General features: G+C 39.7%; 1 protein-coding gene across 5 annotated transcripts in view; it reads left to right on the top strand.

The window, feature by feature from the left end:
* The window catches only part of sugct (succinyl-CoA:glutarate-CoA transferase), a 121,326-nt gene that overhangs the window by 14,097 nt on the left and 81,739 nt on the right, over window positions 1–25,490 (top strand). For all 5 annotated transcript variants that reach the window (XM_017480479.3, XM_017480506.3, XM_017480498.3 and 2 more), the window contains exons 7-9: window positions 10,966–11,057; window positions 11,290–11,433; window positions 24,142–24,237. In XM_017480479.3, the coding sequence (XP_017335968.1) occupies window positions 10,966–11,057; window positions 11,290–11,433; window positions 24,142–24,237 (332 nt within the window). The remainder of the gene's footprint in view (window positions 1–10,965; window positions 11,058–11,289; window positions 11,434–24,141; window positions 24,238–25,490) is intronic.

Below are 25,490 nucleotides of genomic sequence, written 5' to 3'. Positions count from 1 at the left end.
ACTGAGGGACATTTATACAGGAAACTTAGGCGGTAATGTGCAACAGGTGAGTGTAATTAAAGTAAGAATGCAGGAGAGTTTGCTTGGCATGGCTTGAGAGCGATGTGGCTGTTAATGTTAATATCAGTGGCAGCTGGTCGTGATATTGCAGATGGGAGAAATAAAATCTTATATCTGTCAGTAGCTCAACATTTAAACTATGGTTAACATTTTAACCAATGTGTTATATCACGGTGTCTCATTAATAATAATAATAATAATAATAATAATGACAACAACAGCAATCATCTGCAAAATGCTATGGATTATGCGTTCAATTCTGTAAATGTAAATGTATTTGGGCAAATTGTCTCATATGCGAGCGTATTATGAAGATGTCACCAAAACAGGCTGACAGTCACTCATGTGTAATCATGTGGCGCGACTGTCACTGTCTACAGTGCTGGCCTTGTTACAGTTAGCCCACAGCCTTGCTTTATGTGTTATTTTCTTATGACCTAAAGTATTACTCTTTCAGACAGTTGTGAAGCACAAATAAGACCATGAGGTAAACATCTTTCTCAAACCAAATAATTTGCCTGAATCGTAAATCCACCTATTCATAACTGATAATACGCTGGCTGCAGAGCCACATTTGCAAAAGCTGTTTGTTTAAAATAAAAGTGAATCTAGTTCATTCCTCAGTCTTGTGTGATTTGAACCATGAACTTCACAGACCCCACATTGTCATGTCTTTCCATGACTTCCTGTCATCACTTGGCTGATTGTTTAACCCCGAGAGGGCAAGACGGCGATCCGGTGGCAATTTGAAGTGACCCCATTTTATTCAGGTCCAGGTCGTCAGCAAACAGGTACTGAATAACCTGTGCAGTCTGATTGCTTATGTAACCACTTGAGTTCCCTGAGGTGATCTCAAACCCATGGCTTGGCAGACGACATGCAGAACCAGTGCCTGCAGTCAAGACATAATTCGCCTGGTCCTCCAGAGACATGGGTCATGAAAAAGTGGGATTAATCAAACGGTGACCTCACTGTTTTCAACTCTCTTTCTGCATTCATTGAGGTATATCATGAATGTAGAGAAAGAGTGGCCAGAGTGTGGCCTCAGGGGTTTGAACCAGAGAGTCTGTTTTCCTTCTGTGAAGGCTTGAAGTCATATAAATTTCTCCTCTGTGGGTCAAAGGATTAAATGTGCTGGTTATTTGGCCATTGTGTTCTCCATCATAATTTGAGTGCATTTAAAAAAGAATTAGTAAGTCTCTTAATGACACCACAAGCCAAGTGGATATGTAATGATCTGAATAATTAGGGAACCTATTATGCATGTTCCTAGCAGACTTCACTTTACTATATGATCAGTCTTGTTAGCGTGGTTGTCTGTCCTTTTAGCATGGACATTACTTGCAATCACTAAATATTTTAAAGCGTTAGAGCCAAACCCACCAGTATAACTTGTCATCTGATAACCTGTGAGATGTAATCTCATTGGCGCATACAGGATACCTGTAAATAGGATCCAAGCCATGTAGAGGTGAGTGAGGAGAAGACACCAGTATGCCAAGAGATGTTGAAATACTGCGACCTATCAAGTATTCTCCTAGTCCACATATAATTGCTGAACAATCTCGTCCAATTTGAGGAAATACTGTGCTCCCTTTTTCTCAGAAACATGGCTTAGCCGGACTGCACCTGGCATGGCGATACAGCTGGATGGCTTTTCTTTAATCCATGGGAATCTCACAGAAACCTTGAGCAAGAAAGGAGTGGGAGTTATGTATTTCCTGATGAACTCTTCCCAAACCACATTAAGGCATGAGGGAATTGCAGATAGACTATATCATCATGGAACAAACAAGAATATGTTACTGACATTTAATCAGAAAACACCCAGATTCAGTGTAATGCAGCTACCAGAGGCAGAAGAACTACCAGTAAAACACTCAGATTGTGACATAACAGAGCCAAAGGTTTTTAAAAAAGTGTCTAAATCATTGCTATATGAAAAGAGCAGTGATGGTGGATGAAAACTGATCTATTTACAGAAAGTGGGAGGCTCTGCATCCAGTATGGGACACTAATTGTTTTCTTTACATGTACATGGTAGTTTGACATGAAGATGACCTGCCATGAAGAAATGGCCAACCAGAACAGGACTCACTAGTTAGCCCAGTAGCTCTATTTTCACATGACCCACCTCTCCTTTGCATCAGAGTCACTCGGCTATAGTAAAACCACATGTAGCATTTTATCTTTATTGCATGAAGACTGAGAAACATAAATTCAATATGCTTAAAGTCTATATTGTGAAACTACAACCAGAGTATGCTGGATGTTACAGATCCGATATGGCATGGAATGTAAACTTTCACAGACTATAACTAAACAAATGACTGCCATTTTTGCCAATAGCTGTACCCTCACAGATGATATACATTATATATATTTTTTGTTTTAAGTTTGCGAATGAATACTCGTTTATACAAATCCAGGAAGCCTCAGCTGAATTAGATTATTCTACTTGTGATTTGAGAGTAAAGTTTAAACAAGAACAACACTTCAACAAGCAGCTAGAATACACATTTTTAAAACCTTCACTGACCAGCTAGCTTGTATGCTCATGAACATTACTAACATCCATCCATCCATCTTCTATACCGCTTTATCCTTTTCAGCGTCACGGGGAAACCTGGAGCCTATCCCAGGAAGCATCGGACACAAGGCGGGGTACACCCTGGACAGGGTGCCAGTCCATTGCAGGGCACACACAATCACATACACATTCACACACTACAGACACTTTGGACACGCCAATCAGCCTACCATGCATGTCTTTGGACTGGGAGAGGAAACCGGAGTACCCGGAGGAAACCCCCGCAGCACGGGGAGAACATGCAAACTCCGCACACACAGGACCACGGTGGGAATCGAACCCCCGACACTGGAGGTGTGAGGTGAACATGTTAACCACTAAGCCACCGTACACCCCATTACTAACATATGGTCATTTATTTTATTGTATTGTGCATGTATATGAAATGGTTAAAATGACGCTGCTCTGCATTAATAGATTGATAGATGGATGTTCTTCATTGATCCCCAAAAGAAAATGTGGGTGCTGTAGCAACTAAAGACATTGATGCATTAGACAAAGTTATACATTCAACACATACAATATTAACAAATAACACACACAGACATCAGTGATACAACAACAAGTGACTGAAGAGATAGATTGTATGTACATGAATGAATTCTGTCCTATTTTTCATTCATTCTGGGAGGCTGGGGGTGTGTTCCATTGGGAAGAGGTGTTGTGGAGTGTGATGGCAGCTGGCAGAAAAGACTTCCAATAGTGCTTCTTAGAGCACCTTGGTAGAATGAGCCAAAGCCTAAAGGTGCTCTTGGAAAAATTGCCATAGAGTATATGCGCAGAACTGTTCATGATGATGTCCAGTTTTTCAGCCATCTCGTTTTTCCACATCCGTTGGAGTCCAGAGTTAGTCCTGAGATGGACTTTGCTTTCATGATTCCTGATCAGGTTATTGAGGTGTTTGGCTTCTCCTGAAGTGATGCTGCACCCCCAGCAGAACACACCATAGGACCCTAACTGACCCTAGTAGTCTTCTGCACACATTGAAGGACTTGAGCCTTTGGGGGAACCGTTGTCTGTCCAATTCAGTCTGCAATTCAGGTAGATCCCAAAGTACCTGTATGACTGCACTATCTCCACTTCTACCCCCTGAATGGTTATCAGTCTTCCAGCCTCGATAATTCACCAGAAATTCACCACCGATTCCTTGGTCTTACTAGTGTTAAGCGGTAAGTTGTTAATTCTGCACCAAAAGACAAAGTCCTCCACAAGTCCTCTGTAATCTGATTCATCTCCATTTTGAACGCACCCCATAATGGAGGAGTCATCAGAAAACATCTGTAAGATTAGTTGCTCCAGTGTTGGTCTGCTATCTCTGACACACATCTCCGGATCCTCTCAAACTATGGCCTTTTTGTCAGGTAGTACCTGATCCGGCGGACTATGGGGATAGCCATGTTCATTGCCCTAAGTGTGTTCCCAATCAGACATTCAGCATGGTATTGGTGGTGAAATTAAAATGTCATTTTTAAGGTGTTGAGGTTTTCCTGGTGTGTGTAGGATCTGTGTAGCATGCAGATCAGAACATCATCCATGCTTAAGTGTGCTTGGAAGGCAAACTGAAGGGTATCCTGATGCTCTGAGTCTGAGCTGTTTTAAGACTAGCCTCTCTAAGGTCTTTCATGTGTGAATTGATTGCAACAGGTCTGCAGTTTTAAGTGTGCTGGGGCATCCTGTTTCTGGCACTGGAACTATACAAGAAGTCTTCTAGATCTTGGACACTTTCTGTAGTCTTACAGAGCGAGAGAACAGGTGCTGTAGCACACCACATAATTGGTTCAAACAGGTCTTCAGGACTCTGGGGCTGATTCCATTAGGCCACACTCTTGCCTGTGCAGATTTTTTACACTTCTGTCCTCACTTGGACTCATTTTCCAGACAGGAGTTGATATAGTCTGCAATACAGTGGCTAAGTCCTCCATTTTCCTCCTCAGATGACTGACAAAGCATATGCCAGTCAATATCCTCAATTCCGTCCTGCAGAGCCTCCTTAGCCTCCTTTGTCCATTTCTTCACGGTCTTGATGTTACCAGGGAGGTTTTGAACTTCTGGTCTGTATGTGAGAGTAAAATACACTAAATTGGTGGCAGAGCAGCAGTCTTGTACGCCTCCTTGACATTGGCATATACCAGATGAAGTATCGTATTTTCTCATGTTACCTTCCACATACTGTGGAAAAACGTGTGAGTGTGGACGAAAGGGATACATGATTAAAATTTCCAGAGATTGCTGTGAATGCATTGGGATGAGCCATCATTATCTTACTAACCACAACATGTATCTGCTCTGTTGTGGTTGCTGCATTAGCAGAGGGTGGGGAATACCCATGTAATATGGCCACAGTCGGACAACATCACAGCTCATCATTCTGCTTAGAAACCTGTGCTTTGACAGTAATGTGTCTGGGGTTGTGTGTATCATTCACATAAAGAGCAAGTTCACGTCCTGTGCTCTTACCGCTGTCCTACATGTGCCTGTCTGCATGGCCGATATGAAAGCCATTCAGTGAAACTGCAGAGTTGGGAGTTTTGGCTCTGAACCAAGTTTCAGTGAAACACATGAGGCTATAGCATTTGAATTCTCCATGGCTGCTGTTCAGTGCTGAGCACTCATCCATTTCATTAGCCAAAGACCTTACATCACCCATGATGATATCAAGCAGATAAGGTCTCTGCCTCTCTGTTTTCTTCCCACATTCTTCTCTCGACGCATCCTCATAAATTCACACGGCAGTTCGAGCTAAATGGTAAACAAAGTATGCAGGACCAACGTCTGATTTTGCGTGTACGTGAAAAGAGTCCAAAGATTCATTCGTAATAAACTACACACTTTCCCTGCGAAAAATGAACAGTAAATATACAAAAAAACAATAACAGTTTCCAGTTTCATTGCAACTGCCAGAACAGATCAGTAGATAAAGGCAGTTGATCCTAACCCTACCTACATGTCAGTGGAAAAGCAGTGGAAAAGATCAGCAGATTAAAATTCCCAAGAATGACCATGACCCATGGGCAGATCATATTACTGCTATCACCACGAAGGTATGACAGTGTCTTGACTTTTCTAGACAGCTACAGAAAGCCTGCTGCTGCAGATGATACTCATCAACGTCTGTAATGGCACAGGAGAATCCATTCTCAGCGATTGCTTTATGTCTGATAATAGCATCTGAACAGCAAATGACCATGAGGCTTTGCAAAGGGTAGTAATATACAAACAGAATAGAAGCATTGAAATCCTGTTACATTTCATCATTAAATTTGTCACACTTTTAAATGAGTGCTTCCTTAGTTTTGGATCTTCCTGCGTTGAAATATCAAGAGCCACCACTTTTTTAGGTAAATGCAATCAAAGCAGATTTGCTACTGGCTGACGATGTAAATTACCCCTCATAGTTCAGCAGAGTTGACTTTAACACAACTTTTCACTCTCGCAGAATGTATCCATATGATGTAAAAAGAATGCTGAAGGCAAATTTCTTTATATAAATGTCATTTAGCTTGCAACTTTTTACTGACTGATGGTGGGACTAGACCTTAATGGTCTTCTTGGCAGAGAACCACTCACAACTGACCTGGTTTCTTGAAGCTGGTCTTAAGGTTCATATTCAGATAGTACTATAACAAGCACAGATCATCCATTTATGCCTGATGTTTGCACTGGCATTTAGTGACTCACCGGTTAAAGCTCTGGGATACTAATCAAAAGGTCAGGATTTAAGCCCCAGCACGGCCAAGCTGCTGCCACAGTCGGGCCCTTTAGCAAGACCCTTAAAGCTCTCTGCTCCAGGGGTGCCGTATCATAGCTGACTCTGCACTCTGACCCCAACTTCCTAACAAGCTGGGATAGGTGGAGAAAAGAATTTCACTGTGCTTTAAAGTATAAGTGACAAATAAAGGCTTATTCTACTGTTATAACTGTAGAGAACTGTAAAGTGAGTCAGAGTCTCATACTGTGCTACAGTTTGATTGGCTGTCATTCAAAACACAACTGCAACTCTGCCTAGAGGAGGCTGCCCACCAAAAACCAGTGCCTGGGTAAAGAGGGGATTAGTCAGAGAAGTAACAAGGAGGCTATGATACATTTTAAGAGGCGTTATGGTTTGTTTTTTTTGCCAATACCACAAATTTCATGAAATCCTAACAGAACAAATAATTTTTTTTGTTACGACCCAGGCTAGGTTAGGCTGCAACATACAAAAGGGATGAGTTTGCTTTTCTCTCTCTCTCTCTTTTTTTTTTTTTTTTTACAAAATAGTGAATTTAGGCTTTGGAAGCCAGCCAGGCCAAAATAATAAACAGAATTCTGAAGATATGAACAAAATAAATTAACTACCCTCGCCAGCAAAAAAAAAACAAAAACCTTAAGTACCATTTCTTTCCTCGCTCTCTAACTAACCCAAAAATCAAGAGAACCTGGAAGAAACGAATGCTTTCGAGTCCCTACTAACAACTATTTACAATGTACCGTTTACAAAAAATGTGTATTTGTGTGTTCTACAGTACAAACGGAGCAAGGCGTGCGCAGGTTGTGATCCTTCCAACTTCATCCACAAACAGATTCAGGAACAAGACATTTCACAGTAGTCTGGGCCTGAAAGAATTACAGATAAGACACCCATCCCACCGCTAACACAGACTGACAGATAGCACACACACCCGACAGTTGAGGTTGGGAAATTGGTCACTTCTCCTATATAGGAGAGATGCTCCGATGTATCAGCCGATATCACTCTGAATAATCGGTTATCGGTATCGGTTGAGAAATTTAGTCTCGGTGCATCTCTACAATATAGTACAGTATGTAATACATTTCTTTGATTATCCCAGACTGTTAGGAAATTGAGCACAGGGTAGGCCATGGTACACCACCTTGGGAGCAGAGAGGGTTAAGGGACTTGCTCAAGGGCAACGGTGGCAGCTTGGCAGTGCTGGGGCTTGAGTTACCAACATTATGATCAGTAACCTGCTGGGTTACTTAACCACTGAACCAACACTGCCTCATTTTGGCTATTAGCCAATTTTATTGCCCAGTTGATAGTTTCTTTGTTAGTTAGTTGCATGGTATTCCAGCATATGTTTGTATGTTGTGCAGCTCTACAGTTCATATGCCTTACTGCAGCTCTACAGTTCATATGCCTTACTGCAGCTCTACAGTTCATATGCCTTACTGCAGCTCTACAGTTCATATGCCTTACTGCAGCTCTACAGTTCATATGCCTTACTGCAGCTCTACAGTTCATATGCCTTACTGCAGCCCTACAGTTCATATGCCTTACTGCAGCTCTGTTGTGTGACCTCAACAGTTTTCTTACATAACACTGCTTCGTGAGTAACAGTGGTAGTACCATTACCCGAAAGTGCTGCCAACATCTGTGTTAACATTCTCTCTATCTCACCATTTTCCTCCCAGTGTGATCACTATTTAAGTCTTTTACAGTTTGCCTCCAGTCAAAAGTTAGGGTTTGTTCCGTTGTACCTTGGTGAGAACACTGAAGGTAACAGCATCAGCCGAAGACACGGCCGAACATGTGAAACTCTCAGAAATACGGGGGAATGTTCATTCCCCAACACTGCATTTTTGAGGTCTCCATGACCCTTTGAAACCGAACCCCCTGTTCCACAGAAGCGACAGTGTGCCCACTCGTTTGCTTTATTATTCAGGTTTCATTTCTTTACAGCAAATTAAATACGATTAAATGGCGTCTGAGAACAGCAGTTACTGTCAACACGTGTCCTTCGTTAAGCGGGCCCACACATTCAAACACACTGAGGTTTGGAAAAGGATTCCTTTCACATGCTGTCAGATTTTCCAGGGTAGAACCTACGCCACGTTTGATGAACTTTAGCAAGGTGCGCTTTAAGACCGCTACAGTTAGTTTCAAAATTACTGGCACGTTCATATTTTTTCTTCCGAACCAAACATTCTTTAACGTATTAGTTGTAGGACTTTATTTGGGGGGAAATTAAAGACTATTGAATCAAGGAAAGGGGAAAAAACAGTCAACCTGACAGGGCTGTAATAGTAATTAACAGTTAAAGCTGTGTCGAGGTGTTGAGTTGGATTTGTCTGGAAATTTGTAAACATACACATGCCACGTTAGATACCCCAAAAGTTATCACTCCCTGACTTTAGGCATGCGACAACACAGTGATGGACAAGAGTCTAATATTATATTATAAAGGAGAAAAGGATTCAGGACTGATGGAGTCTTTGAGGCATTTATTTGCCTGGAATTTGGTGGGAAGTTTGAGAATGATCGTCACCTGATATATCATTGCTGTGGAATTTTAGGAGCTGTATTTTGCTGGCTGCTCTCATGAACGGCATTTTTTTTTTTTTTTTGCAACTTCTAATAATCTTGCAACTCTTGAAACTGATCTCTAGTCTTTTCTTTGCCTTTCTCAACATCCTCCTGGAGGACAGTGTCAGTAGAACTGCTGTTAGTATCTTTCTTGTTGTTGAATGAGACCTAAATGATAACTTTTTGGCCATGCACACCAACCGAAGTAATGATTTACTATCCTTCCTGCTAATTTGAGTGTGCAGTGGGATAAATTGTGCACAAATAGTGGGCTTGTTGCAGGTTTGAAACTATTACTGCCATGATTGTCCTTTAGCTGTTTATGCATTTTATCTATGACTACGTTTGCATGGACAGCAGTAATCTAATTATTGACCTTACTCTGAATAAGTCAATATTCTGATTAAGGTGTTTACATGAGTCACTTTTAGAAGTGTACCCGTTGTACATGTTATAGAATATAGATCGATTAACGCCACACGTCATTACGTCACCGTGCCACGCCGTCCGACGTCATTCCAGAATCAACATACAGTTCACCTTCTTTATGGTACCGTATACAGTTTTGGGTGGTTTTATTTAAATTTTTTACAAACGCTTCAAGTGCGGATAATTATTTGTCATGCCGTACGTGCAATTAGACGACTGCTGACAGCCGTGGGCTGCGTCCCAAACCGTTTACTTATCGTCTATATAGTAGCCAAGATACATGTATTTCTCCTACTACAGGCCTATAGTAGGCGAGTATGCGGTTTGGGACGCAGCCGTGCTCTCTTGTTTGCCGTCAAACGGTTGAGCGCTGCTGTGTGTGTACATGCCCTGTCGCAAAATGTGTTGAAAACTCTCACACGACGTTAATAGTGTTATTAAGGTGTTTACATGTCTGTAACGCACGTCGATAATGCGACTAAAACAGGAAATACTCCACATGTCATTAATTGATTTGTGTTTACTTCGAGTATGACCTTAATCAGATTAAGGTAATTAAAAATTGCTGTTTATATGCTAGTTTCTTAATCAGAGGATCGTCTTAATCAGGTTAATATCGGATTATTGTTGTCCATGTAAACGCACTGTACGTTTCTCTGTTATCTGATTTGCACAGTACCATCTGTCTCTTTTCTATTGAAACTTCTAATGAAACATTTCCTTTCCGTTTTCCAAAGTTTTGTTCTCAAACATGAAACTCCTGACGCAGCCACCCCTGCTCTGCCTTTGCATGTTTATTTTGCTCTGGCAGTCATAGCGTTGGTGTGGGTATTTTGTCCTGAAGCCTTGTTCTTTGGAATATTCTCCCTCCCTTGATTCATTTAAGTAATGTTTGTTCAAGGCATGTTTTCCATTTTTCAGTGTATTTCAAACGTCTGATGATTATTGCATTCTGGTGGTGCTACAGTGTAATTTATTAGGCGGTGAAGTTAGTTAGTTGTGAAGGCTAATTCAATTCGTTTTTATCTTAGCCTTCAATAGATTGTTTCGGGTGTATTTGGCCCACCCGAGTTGCACTGTTGACAGCCTGAGAAGGGTTTATTTGTGTCCCGGTTAGAATTGGAATTCAATGGGGAATTTGGGAATACACAGCTTAATCATGCACATCAACATAAAATGAAGGGTAGTTAAATGGTCTTGATGAAATAAAACGTGACCACGCGTACTTTCTGTCAAATGAATTCAAGCTGCAAATTCTGTACAAACCCAAAATAAATCCTCAAGCTGTCCTGACTGCTGCAAAGTTGTCGGGAATATATTTGGATCAAGATGTTTTGCCATATGTTGTGTTGATTTACATGGAATTCGGCTGAGAGCTTTACTCAGGTATAGAATCAAGGATATTTCTAAAGCTCTATACACATCCACGTTAAATACGCTAAAGCTGCCCAGAAGGCTCGGAGATTTACACAAAGCTTTCAAATGTCAGGTATTGTTTCCTCACATGAATGAAGGGATTGTATTGTAAGCATTCTGTTTAAGTGTGTGTGTGTGTGTGTGTGTGTGTGTGTGTGTGTTATAGGATATGGTCAGACTGGACCCAAGTCACACAAACCAGGATATGACTCTATAGCATCTGCTATGTCTGGGATGATGCACATCACAGGTCCTGAGGTGAGAAAGGCTAAAGCAGGTACTATCTTGTTATGCTAAGACATGCTCTGGTGATGAATTTGTCAAGTTTTATGAACAACGCAGATTTTATCTCTAAGCAGACAGAATTTAAAGGTGTCTGATACTGTGGTACAATTTAAAAATACAGTATATCGTGGTATACGGTATACGTTTACATTGGATTACCTCACACATTAGCATTTTATCATGAACTACTATATGTTTCTTTAAGGACGGGGATCCAGTGAGGCCTGGAGTTGCCATGACAGATCTGGCTACTGGATTGTATGCTCAGGGAGCGGTGATGGCTGGCCTGCTGCAGAGGCAGAAGACTGGACGAGGTCTTCACATCGACTGCAACCTGCTCTCATCTCAGGTCAGTTTCTTCATCTTTAAACGCAGTGCAGTCTTTAGTGACCACCTCCAGAGGATTCCATTGAGCTCAAATTCCTAGAATGTAAACGTGTACAAGTGACAGACTTGACATAGATAAAAAAATAAATAAAAAAGCAGACATTAGTTCAAATAATTCAACAGTCAAATCGGTGGTATTGTTTAAAATGTACATTGTTCCTCCCAAAAGAAACATTTGTGATTTGAATTTCTTTGAATGTCCACAGCTTCTTTACTGGAGCGGTAAAGAAGAAATTATAGGAGTTTATTTTCGAACATAAATGTCGCTACATGTGGATGATGGTGAGCATTTAGAGTCAGTCATTGCATTAAAGGTGTATGTCTCACACGCAGCAGATAATGCATCCATGTGAACCTGCATTTAATCCAGTAGGGATCTCTGAGATGCCTAAAACATCAAACCTGAACCCAAGTGCCATTTTTTTTACAGTCTCCTTCTATATCAAGTGTATCTCCTTAACAGTGTATCGAAACCCCACGTTTCCTTTCTATTTGATGGGACTGTTATGAAAGCCATAATTATATAATAATGCATCTGTACAATGTTTGAAGCTGTGGAGCAAAGTATGATAATGATACAGTATGGGTAAACAGAATACACACAAATATGCGGTTTATTCTCCATCCCACTGTTTTCTGTCTTTTCAAGTGATCTGTGTTGTAAATACAGCTGGTCCAGCATCAACTGTCCCTATCCCTGATGCTTCACAGACATTGTTGTATGCTTGAGTGTAAGTTTCCTTAATGATAATTAAGTGCGCCGTCACATCGGCTGCGCAGATGGAAAGCATGTGAAATGAATTGGACAGATGGCACTGTAAGCTTATGCAATGGGTCCGGTGTGAATTTAAGGTGATACTGCTCCAGAGTGCAGTATTTTTTATAAGTTTTGAGAATATGATCACCACAGTAAAGCATGGTGGTGGTAGCATGATGATGTGGGGATGCTCTTCATCAGCAGGGGAACTAGTCAGGGTTGAGGACAAGATGGCTGGAACCAGATCTTAGAAGACATATTGGTACAATGTGCAAGACACTTGAGATTGAGGTAGAGGTTCAGGACAATGACCCTAAGCATACTGCAAAAGCAACACCAGGTTTTTGATTCAATACCAAAAACCTGGATGAACCAGACTTCAGCCTGATTAAATCTTTGGTAATACTTTAATATTTCTGTCACTAACATTCTCCATGCAGTCTGATAGACATACAGGAAATTTACCAAGAACATTGAGTAAAAATATAAGCTGATAGAGAGATATCCCAGAAGACTGTAATTGCAGCCAAAGGTGCTTATTGACCAAAGGGGTCCAACCAGCACGTTTGTGCTATTTTTAAATGAAGCTTTATATCACAATAAATATATTTTGCACCTTCACTGTGTAAATCTATTTTTAATTGAGGGGGAATGATGATCGGGTGCATGGTTGGGGGAAAACACATATGCAAGGCACTATATGTATATAATGCTATATTACAGAACGCTTATAGAGCTGTACTCAGCTTCTATAGAAAGCGTTTTGGCTTGGCCTGCTTACAAATCGCAGATGATTTTCTTATTCGGCTTGTTTTTTGAAAAAAGGAACAAGCCAGCATAAGTGTAAATTTGTATTACAGATTGGTACTTGATCATGGGAGAGACATACCATAAGTAAACATAGCAGATGCTGACATAGATTATGCTCTAGCACCACAAATAGACAGCTCAGCTGTTGAAACCCTAATGCCTTCGAAATCAATAGAGTGTCAAACAGCTTACAGTTTACATGTCGGCAGGTGAGAGTGGCTGCCTCTTGACAGCATGTTGCTGCGAACTCGGAGGCGAGTTTACTTCAACGTGAGTTTTCATGAGGTGACGAGGTGATGTACAAGTCAGACGTTGACACTGTTGCTTTTACTAAATGCTTTATGTTCTGCTTGTGCATTTCCGACCTTGTAAACATACAGACTTCCAGTTTGGCTCAGGAATATGTCCGACTGTTCTCAGACTTTTGTGGTTATGCAGCGGTCAAGCTTCTGCACTAGTGACCAGACGGTTGTGATTATAAATCTCTGGACTGCCAGAAAGTTCCATCTTTGTGTATTACGCCTCACATCTAGATTGCTTTCTGTGTGCACCCTTCCTCAGGCAATGTAATTCACTGTTCTTAATCATGACTCTGTTGTTCTCTAGATTTAATAGATATTTGCATTTAACATTGTAGATGTACTCAATGTTCCATTTTTCTTATCGGTTAGGGTTTTATATCTTAGATGGTTTTATAGATATATCTGATGTTCTGGATTATTCCTGTTACTTCCTCTCTATTGTTATTCATGCATATAGTATTAACCTGCTGGTTTGTGTTTCTGCATGTTTGAGAAAAAAAATAAATAAATGTGAAAATGAATTCCTATCGTCACAACATCCTGGAGCAATACCCCTCCTCGACAGCAGAGGGCAATATCACCTGAGTTCTTGTTCTGTTGTTCACTTCCTGTTCAAATTTTGCTTGCACTTCCTGGTCATGGACTATATAAGCATATGGGTTTCAGTAGGGCTTTGTGAAGTCTTGACACTATATCCTCTCCATGCAAGTATTGTGATTGCACGCAAGGAGAGAAGGAGAATTAGTGGATAAAAAAAAGAGATGGAGTTAAACACGGTCGCATGTTTCTCTGACGAATATTTCATTTCTTTTATAAGTGTAGTATACCACAAGACTGTAAAACTTTGGAAGAAATACCAGTAGGACGGTGACCTAAATAATACGTTACAAATCTTAATATTAAATCCAACTTAAAACGTGGCTGGGTGACATGCCTTTTTTCCCCCCACAATGCCCTCATATGGCTTCATCTAAATTTAATGTTTCAGCTCATTCCTTAGGCACGAATCCAAAATGTTCTCGGATCGGCGATGTAAAATTTACTTTCCCAAGCAGATCCATCGCAGCGGCAGAACCCGAAGTGAAATCACGGAATTCGCCTGACTGGATTTTGTCGCACTCAATGAAACCCGTACCAAACTAACAGACAACACCATATAAGGCATTTGATGATGATTACGTAATTTGTGCATTAATATAAAATCTCCCGCTATATAGTAGGCTATAAACACAAATTAATATTGCAACTGTTATTATTATTATTATTAGTAGTAGTAGTAGTATTACAATTGTAAACACTTTTACTTTGTACTTGTCGTAGTGCCCACTCAAGCAGAAACATTAACGTTGCGTGTGATGTGACACCACCACGGTGGCAAACTACCACCACGGTGGTGCGGTTGTCATGGCCACCATCACAGCCCTAGTTGGCACCCTGTCCAGGGTGTCTTGTTTTATTCCCAGAGTTCCCTGGTATAAGCTCCAGGTTCCCCCGTGACCCTGTGTAGGATAAGTGGTACAGAAAATGGATGGATTTAATTGTCTAGAGCCGATTCTTACCATTTCAGGTTTAAGGAGCCTGGGAGAGTGCAATTGCAGAAACTTTGGTAAATGGTGGATTTTCATGTGATTGCACAGTAATGCACAGGAAACACTTGATCAGGGGTGATTCTAGGATTTTCATTTTAGGGGGCTCAGCCCCATTGAGGGTATGATTTGACTACTTGGGTAGGGTTGTATACTAACCTTATTGCATATATAGGAGTACTGACTGAGTCAAATACAAGACTACCTGATTCATTCATTTCCTATACAAGCACAACATTTTACTGTTTGCATTTCTATGCTCAAGTACATATCTTAGAATCTTAGAATCTTAGAAAATTTCAACCAGAAAACAACATAAAACCTTAAACTTACATTGACTATCCATATTAGCAATATAAACGACACAGGTATGAGGCTGGGCAATGAATTAAACTATATGGAGGCTGTGATTCACTATCAGAAGCCTGTGAGAAGCAGAGATAACGTTTTTTCTTTGCAGCCCAGTTACTGGTCTTTCATGGGGAGACGACGAAGAGCACTGAAAGACGTCTCGTACGTACACTGAAGGCAACCTAGATGACAGATTTCCATGATGGAAACGGGTCAGAATCCAGCAGGTCATAAACTACAATCGTGTCCTGTCTAGTAGGACCAGCTTGCTTTTTACGTCAGAAAGTGCCTTTCTACCATGGCTTCCTCTGTCTTTAGATCAGTGTTGTAGTGGTGTGCTAGTTCTGCTAAATGCGGCTCAGACAGGATGTTTGGCAGACAATGAAAACAACACCACACATTAGGGTGCAATCAGTCTTGGGAAACACAGTGGTACTCTGTCTATATTCTATCCTCACCTGACTGTCGTATATCCAGCTACAATGAATTTTGATCATGTTATCTAGTTCATTTTAGCTTTCTAGCTACATGAACGATACAGTTGGTTAAATCCTTTTATTCTAAGGCTAATAAATGTATGTCCACTCCTGGGTCATTTTTTAATGCAAAGCTATATTTAATAAGACAAAACTATAGAACTCTACATACTGTTTCTCTGTCTGTGTTATTCACTCTGATATGCAGTTTAAATGAGTGCATGGACTGAGTGCTATCTGAGACCAAGGTCGGAATGGGACATCATTTCAGGCCGGGAGACTCGCACTCATCCAAGCCACCTAATACACCCACGACAAATTTTGAAACCACTGACAACCCTAATTTTTTCTTTCCTAAATTCAGTTTATTGCACACAGTATGGCCATCCCATAAAAAAACAAAAAAAACAAAAAAAACAAAACATAAACAAGAAACCTAGAGGTAGTGAATCAGTCCTAATTTGCCAGGTATGCCAAGCATTTAACAAACACCAGAAGTCCAAAGCTGCCAGGAACTCCCTACTTTTCACTCACAAAAGTACATTAAATGCAGAAGAGAGGCAAACAAAAGACACGTTTATTATTATTATTATTATTATTATTATTATTATTATTATTATTATTGCCATTTTTTTCATGTATGCTACGAACAGAACCGTCTCTACGTTGTTGGAAAGTGAAAACTGTTTAACCTCCCTGTAATTTGTGAGCACAGAGTCCACATTTCTTTTAGTCAAAATTAACGTATCATATTAGGGCAATGTTGTTGTTTTTTTCTTTCTGCGACTTAAAAATACTTAAAATTCCTGACGTTTAACCATGCTATATTTCATACAAATATATTAAAGCATATTTCATTTCTCTTAATTGACCTCTACCTGTCATCTCAGCTGGACCCCTGAAGTGTGACCGCTGCACAGAGCTAGTGCCAGGTTAACTCTCTACACCTTATTGTGAAAAATGGGAGAAAAAAATGTTTGTTTTTTTAACCTCACATATGGGAAGACGTAATTTTCTAAATTGCCTAAATATCTGTTAACGCAATACTAAACTACATCATGACAATATCTATTTTGAAAAATCCTAATATTGAACATGATATTACCTTTAATGACTCATAGCTTGGAAAAGTGTTTGTTGTTGTTGTTGTTATTGTTGTTGTTGTTATGTTGTTGCTTGCCGTAGCTGTATGTGTAATTTCAACATTTAAAATAATAAATTTGGATATTTGTCTGCTAATTTACTTAGTATTATAACTATACAGTAGATAATACTGTCCTTTAGCATATTTTGAGTGACGATAGTATTAGTGCTAATGTTTGCTAGTAGTGAAACTATGGTTAATACTTGATTAGCTAAGTTAGCGAACACAAAGCTACAGTATTTACAGATGAGACTGAGCTGCACTTGAAGCCCTGGGCTTTCTTTTTGCGTGCCCTTTCCCTCTCTGCTCCACCGGGCCGCTTCCTCTCCATCCTCGCTCTGTGCAGTGATGAGTCTGTTCCAAAACGTTCGCCGGAGCCGAGGAGAATGGTAGCGTTGCAAGTCAAAACGAACAGGTTCATGATTTATTATCGATTTCTAAAAAGGGCCTACTGAGGCCCATGCACTTGATGTACTCTTTTTGACATGTTTTCATTGTTGATCTGCTGCTTGAAATGATTAAAACTCATCTGAGCACTGACCAGAGCAGGAGAGGAGGGAGGGGAGAAAAAATACCACAGTGTTTTGTAATTATCCTCATCACTCATTTTAGGCCTATCTCATCTTTTTAGGTCAAACTTATCAATTTTTGTCCAATTTTCAGCCAAAAAACACTTGGACAACTCATTCCAACTTCATGCGAATTGGTGCGTCTCCGGTTTTATTGGGGAGGAAAAGATTGCGCTACTACGTTTGGTGTGTTTTTGAGTACTAGCATATTCAAAATGCATAAAAATGATGGCAAGTCCAGTGATACAATGTCATCATCGCTGGATTTTGCTGCAGTTTTAACACTGGGTAAAGAAGATAAAAACATTATATTGCACAAACCTAAACCTGCTGCTACACCCCCCCCACCCCCCCACCCCCCCCGACCCGCTCTGAGGCTGATATTCATGCCAGATTTACGCTAATATCTTCTAAGCTTTCAAAGATTTCATTCTTAAACCCTGATCTAAAACTTCAAGAAGTCATGCTGAATACGGTTGCCAGATGAATGCGGTACTGTACAGATCCCCCTAATATTTAGTCCTGTGCCTTTTTCGCATGCTATAAATTGGTTCAGATGATAGTTACATGGCTGACCCCATGTGAGGTCATGCCTAAAAGAGGAAGACAACAAAACAAGCAAGACTGAGAAAATAAGGTTAAAAAGTACCACAAACTGACTAGGTTTTTACCTAGTCTTTATTGTTCTCACTGGTATTGAAATAGGGTAGATCTTTCTGTGGTTTTTGCACAATTGTAGTGTCTGCCATGAAGCAGACTTGAATCCTCTCATTCCTCCACTTCAGATGGCTTTCATTGTTTCCAGATGAATCCACTAAACACAGAGCTGAACTTGTAGCTGGACACACAGAAGCATTCATATCTCCAACAATAGAGATCTCTCTGCTCTGCGCAACATCTGATTGCATTTTGTTTTAATATGAACTGAGACTATAACGGCTCAAAATAATATTTATAATTACAAGGATTATTTCCTTTGACATGGAAAGCCAAAACCCACAAAAGCATGTTCTTCTCGCTGCCCCCCACCTCCCCACCACCCCCATGCACTGTGATTGTTTTGTCATCTTTTTATTATATATGATTTAGTCCATTTGTTTAATATAAATATATATTATGACATACAGTCACACCCAAATGCACAAATAAAATAAATCTGTTTCTTGTACGCAAAATACTGAGCTCAGTCTATTGGAACCATGTACGTAATGTGCTTTCAAATCTCAGCCAGGACATTTTAAGGAATTTGGGAATGATTCTCACGTGTGCTAATTTCCATAGTCGGGATGTTGGACAAAGATTTTCCACTTTGTTCTTGTGAAATAGGTAACAGCAGCCTCTCTGAGCCGGAAATTCTTCCGTACAGCTCACATCTGCAATGATAAATAATACTTTTAGATATTTCACCTTCGTAGACATAATCCAGAAACACCTTAAGTCAGTAAGTAAATAAGTGCAAGTTAAAGTACACTGTAAACATGTCGTGAGTATAGTAATAATCTCTCTAGAATTCCCTGTTATAAAATTACAATAAACTAAATGTAGGGGTATTAAAATATATTTCTAGACATTTTTTGCTCCTATCCCTAGAAGCAAAATTCTGCCAGTAGAAGGACATTTTAAAGCTCGAAATGAATAAAAGCATCAAAAAATGATTTTAGATTTGTTTTATAATAATCTCATAAGACATACATAAATTTGCCTATGTTCAATATGTTTTCACTGGCTACTATGTGTGTGTGTGTGTGTGTGTGTGTATATATATATATATATATATATATATATATATATATATATATATATGTGTGTGTGTATATATATATATATATATATATATATATATATATATATATATATATATATATATATATATATATTATTTATTTATTTATTTTTTTAAGTGTAAGTGTATAAGAAATCACACATGACTGGGTGTGCTGTTATGGGAAAATAATCCATGATGCGGTGGTGTCAGAAATGATTTTCCTGTAACAGCACACTATGAAATGTTACAGTGTTTTGCCCACAATTACAGTTTTAATTGTATTAATGAATCACACTTTTAAAAAAATCAATACATTTAAATTTTTGCAGAATTCATGAAGCAAGTTAGTTCTTACTACTCTCTTTCTTGCCTCTCTTAAAGTTAAGACCAAAAAAAAACCAAACAGCTTGTCCTCTGTCCTAAAGATTTTTCCCATGCTATGAAACTGTTGCAAATAATGGAGATTCCTTCCGTAAATGTTACATAAATGTGTTCTTATAGTAAGTTTCACCACACGGTATGTTTTTCTTTAACAACCTACTTTGTCTGTTTATTATTACTTAGATGATTTATCATCCACCGCACGAGTCCCTGTGAATGAATGAATTATTATAGCAACCATAAGGATTAGAACGAGTGCATTAATATAAACCTGTGATCTGAATTACAGCCAATATTACTGTCAGAGCTGCTGTTAGAGAAAATGAATCTATACCTTCTGACCAATCAGATTCAAGACTTTAACAAAGCTGAGATGTAAGTATAAATTACTGTCAGTAAGTTAGTATTAGTAAGTGAAATTAAGTGTAATGTTATATACAGAATGAAAAGGTGAGCCTCTGTCACTAATAAATAATAAAGAATGACACTGATGTTTTCCATGCGTTACTAACAGTGAACAGCGGTACTTTAAACGGCCACTTAACTGCTGAACCTCTATCTTGACCGTTTTTGGCCACAGGGAGTTAGGTAATGCATTCTGGAAGGATGTAATCCGTATGTTTCCTCTTAAACTGAATCAAACTTGACGTTTTCTGGGGGGTTTTTCACATCATTGCTGCAGATTGCACAAAAACTCATAATGAGATGCTTTATTACTGCAATTGATCTGTTATCCTTCATGATGCATGACGAGAATTTGCAATCGTATTCGCCGGTCGTGTCAAGATGCTTTCGATAATTTTAAATTCTTTTAAATGTGCTGGAACGTGTCAGTGCGCTATTTTCCATTCTTCTTGTCCTGTAACTGACATCTTGGCACTTTGCACAGAACTAAACCATGAGTCCATGTCTCTTGGATGATACCGGTTGAACTGGAGGATGTGGTTTCAAAGAAAGTGTTCCCATAATGCAATTGTTTGTAGCATGTCTGTTGTGGTTTACTTGGATTTTTCCTTGGACTCCTTTTAAAAAAATAAATAAAATAAATAAATGCCCCCCCCCCCACCCCTTCTCCCCTCTTGCTCCATGTTTTGCGAATAATTTCTTGGACTCTTGCCCTTCTTACTCCTCATGCGTTTTTAATTGTCTGCCTTTTCACGTTTTTCTTTAAAGTGTCGCTTTGGCTGTGCTTGACTTTAAAGCTAGGTGCTCTGAGGCTCTGCTGTAGTTGTTTATGCTCGTGTGTGTTTCTAGAATGGCTAAAGGGGACATGTAGGATATGGGATATATCCGTCTTATCTCCGCGCCACAGGGCTGTAGGGTCACGTCTCTTGTGACGAGATCCGAGTAGCCCAGGAATACTGACCTTCTTCACATCTAGCGGGTTAACCACTGATCCTCCTGCTCACAGTAATGGAACGTTTTTACGGCAGCACAATTATGAGCTTAAAGATATGCTGGAAGATCATTACAGAGATCTTTTCCTTGAGGCCCCCCCCCGTATACCTTTGGGAAGCAGTTATTGCTAGCATTTATATGTCCATTAAATAAAAGTTCCCCTTGGTCATGTGTTGAATTCTCCTAATGCAAGCAGTGTAGAAGTTTTGTTCTTGAAAATGGCATAATTCAATCCATAACGCAGTAAGGTACTAGTTAAGATGATTGAGAAACTTTGCTTTTGGCATTAGGCGTACATTTTACGGCAATGACCGAGCTGCTACTGATGCTAAGGGGAAACAGACTGCAAGGACACATAGTTTAAAAAACAAAACTTGAGTAAAGTTTGTTTATGTTTCCAGCAGATTAGTTCCTTTTCATGGTAAGGGGAAACAGCTTGAAAGATTTCTCTATCACTTAGATGTGATGCCAAGTACAAGACTTAATCTCAGAGAAAGCCGAGAGCCACGATATGTCGCTTTGACTAATACAATTCTGCTTTAATTGGGAATAATTGGAAAAACATGAGTGTGGAAGATTTATCAATGTTTCCTGGTGATTTCCTATGGCTACCTCATAATATAATACAGTGTTCAATGAAAGACGCAGCATGATTAGTGCACGTAAAGAGATGTGAAAGTGAGGAGGATGACTGAAGTGTTGGCTTTTTGAGGGTCCCTCTGTGGGGTCTTCGGAGAGTACAGTTTTTGTTTGTTTGTTTGTTTGTTTGTTTTTTAAATATATATTGGTGTGAACTGGAAAGGGACAGTGTGTCTGACCACAGAGAGCTGCCTGAGAGTTTCCCATCGGGAGCGACGCTGAATGAAATTGAAAACAGTCGTGGATCATAGCTAGTCAATGTATTTAAACAATCATGCCATGAATATAGATGTTGCTTTGCAGCTTCAGAGCAATAACGTTAATGCGATTCGGATTCTGAACCTGCCCGAGTAATCATTTCAGGGTGAAATCTGATTTGAACCTGAGCCAACGTCTGATCTTAGACGTACTACTTCACATCAATAGTGAAACTATTATACTAGTAAATGTAGTCCATCCATCTTCTATACCGCTTATCCTTTTCAGGGTCAGGGGGAACCTGGAGCCTATCCCAGGGAGCATCGGGCACGAGGCGGGGTACACACTGGACAGGGTGCCAATCCATCGCAGGGCACAATCACATACACACTCACACACCCATTCATACACTACGGACACTTTAGACATGCCAATGTAGTCATGAAAAATAATAAAGCAGTGAGAGGACAACAAATAATGCAAAGCGTCTTAGTAAGGTCTTGTGCCATGAAGAACAGCTTTGATGCATCTTGGCATGGATTCGAAACGTCTCTGGAAATGTACTGGACACCGTTCTTGCAAACTATATTTCCTCAACTGGTGTTCTGATGGTGATATAGGTAATGAAATACAGAGGAACACATCTGTATTTGCCTTGTGGCATGTAGCGATAGTGACATATATCACAATATTGTTTATCATGCGCTCTTTAAAATGCCTTCACCCCACAGGATGTGTTTAGGTTGGGAAAAATGTTTGTGCTCCTAAGATAAAATCTGCATGAGAAGCCCTTCTTCTAAAGTGTCTAAGTGTAATCTGATCAAAGTATATGATCGTCTATTAAATTTGCACGAAATACAAATTTTTCCTTTGACAGCTATCAGTGTGTAATTTCTCATACACCACAGCAACATGCCAGTGATTATTTTGTGCTTCATTTATAGTCCCATATAATGTAGGGGAACATCCAACACAGCACACAGCGAGTCAGTTCCTGGTATCAATTATCTTAAAGCAGCTGTAAACAGTCCTTTCCTCACCAGCCTCTCTTTTCTCTCAGTTGAAGTTGAGCAGACTTAAGCTGCAGCTTGTCATCTTACTGAGAACCTGTAAATCATGACAGCCTCCATGCTTGGATCGTTACAAATCACTGACGCTGGAGACTCCTTCCATAAATGTTGAATACAAGTGTCCTTACAGAAAACATCGCCGTATCACCAGTGAACGTTTTCCTTATATACACGTACGCTACTTTTTTATTTGATTTGATTTTTATTTGACTTATTTATTCATTTATTTTTATTCTGGTCTGTTGATCATTAGGTTTAGATTATTCTCAGCATCTGCCCTGTTTACTACTGTTACTATAGAAACCATAACAGAATGTGTGCATTAATATAAAACCAAAAATGGAGTCATAGAGAATTAATCAACACTTTCTGACCAATACAGAGAAGTGAGAACTCACCAATACTGTGGTATAAATCTTTTATTAATTAATTAATTTATTTATTTTTACTGGTTGTTACTGTGGGACAGACGGTTTGAAAGACATTAAATGCGATATTGTGATGGTGCTAAAAGCTCAGGAAAGGCGCGATATAAAAACGTTTTTTTTTTGTGTTTTTTTTAACTTTAGCATGGCTCTGTTGCCGTGTAATAAAACTATGTAGGTCTGTATTTTAAGAATTGACATTCATGCTTTTCTTTCTACTACAAAAGTGAACCGGCGAGTGCTGTTTAAACACAGAGCAGTACAGGATGTGAGCTCTAATATGAGGTGGTCAGTGGAACAGAGCAGCTGTGATGTGATACATGGGTTAAACACAAGGCACTGAGCCAGACAGGATCACTGTGGAGGTCTGGCTGGCCTTGAGAACGAGATGGGCCTTTTTTCCTGGAGACTCTGCTATGACACCGCGTCGAATCTTCACGGCCTTTCTTTAATCTCTGCGAGTTTTCCGTCTTCCTGTCAATGTTTGTATCCGCAGCTTTAAAGAACTTTTTTTTTTTCTTTTTCACATCGCAAAAATATTGTTTCAGCTGCTCCGTCGTCTCCTTTTTCTCACCTGGGCATCATAAAATCCGTCTTTGTTCTTCAAACAGACGAGCTGGTAAACTCAACTTCAGTGCATTTTGTGCATGCTGTAGAGGTCAGTGTATTGTAAGGTTGTTTGTTTGTTTGTTTTGTTTTTTTCAAGATGTGTTCACTGATCTGCTGGAGAATCAGGGTGTGATGAGCTTACTGACAGATCTGGCGATTTAAAAACACTCTCTCTTGTACTTTTTCTCAGGTGGCTTGCCTCACTCACATCGCTGCGAACTACCTCAACGCAGGAAAAGAGGCCAGAAGATGGGGAACGGCTCACGAGAGTATCGTCCCGTATCAGGTAAATGCATAGGGTTTCGTGATTATAATAATAGGCCAGAAGTGCGTCACGTAAAGGATGCTCATTGAATAAAATAAGTTTAAGGATGGGATAAATAAAAAAATTCAAACCTGTTCAAAATCTATGTAAAAAAATAAAGCAAAGCATGTGTGATGATAATGCATAAAAAAAATAAAAAATCTAGGGGGGAAAATGGAAAAAACGTGTTAGTACATCACTTAATAAATAGCAATGTTACGATAAGTAACACTGGTGTTTCTGTCACAAATAGTGCGTTTAATGACACGAACTAGGGATATTTATAGGACCTGTATTCCCAATATGCTCAAGGACACTTTTCCATTTTTAGGGATGATATAAGAAACATTTACTGATGACTGAGCAGCAGTTGATCCTAGGGCTCGAGAGTAGAATCGCCTCAGCTGAACAACGTGCTCGAGTTATATCGAGATATAAACACCGCAGTCCGATTGGCCCGAGTCCCACCCCTGGAATATCCTTGTTTTAATTGGAAACCTGTTGCATGTAAACATCTCATTCACAAAATCCACTGAAAGGAGATATATACGCATACTCAGTCCACAAGGAATTGTGGGTGCGAACATATTCTTAGCCATAGGCTAGGTATTTAGGAATAGCAACTCCGGCATACTTGCAGCAACCACGTATAAAGGAATATTACGCTGGCTGTACACATATAAACATATAGACCTTAACCAGAATTTGATGTGCATGTAAACATAGTCAATTGTAGTCGGTATAAAAGCGAATAGGCAGCCTGTGTAAATTGAATTTTTTTTTTAAAAATAATAATTTTTCTTCAGCTGCTTCAATGTAAGGAAATGCTGTCAAAATGAAGAGCCTACTAATAGCATACATTTCTCATTCGAGTAGTTCATCACTTCTTAGATGAAACGAGTGCTTTCGCAGTGAGCCCTCATGCTGTCTACTCCTAAATTCAAATAGCTAGAAGTATACTTCTAGCCCATTCCACACACACCCAGCACACACACACACGCACATTGTTCTCAATTTTCTTTGTGGAATGGCAGTGCTGTCTTCAGGGTGTGTGGTTGTGTGGCCCAGATATGACGTATGGAGTCGTTTGATTCCTTTGGTCTTTATTTATTTATTTTTTTAAACATTTAACGGCAGCATACTACGAGAACGGTACTTTCTTAGGATCTGCCGTGTAGTCTTTGGCCCTCGGGACACGGAGCAGGAATCCTTTTCCGTGTACTTCTCAACCTGCC

Source organism: Ictalurus punctatus, chromosome 1 (assembly GCF_001660625.3).
Source record: "Ictalurus punctatus breed USDA103 chromosome 1, Coco_2.0, whole genome shotgun sequence".
Classification (NCBI taxonomy): Eukaryota; Metazoa; Chordata; class Actinopteri; order Siluriformes; family Ictaluridae; genus Ictalurus; species Ictalurus punctatus.
The sequence above is the reverse complement of the archived record's forward strand: the minus strand, read 5'-3'. Positions and strand labels throughout refer to the sequence as shown.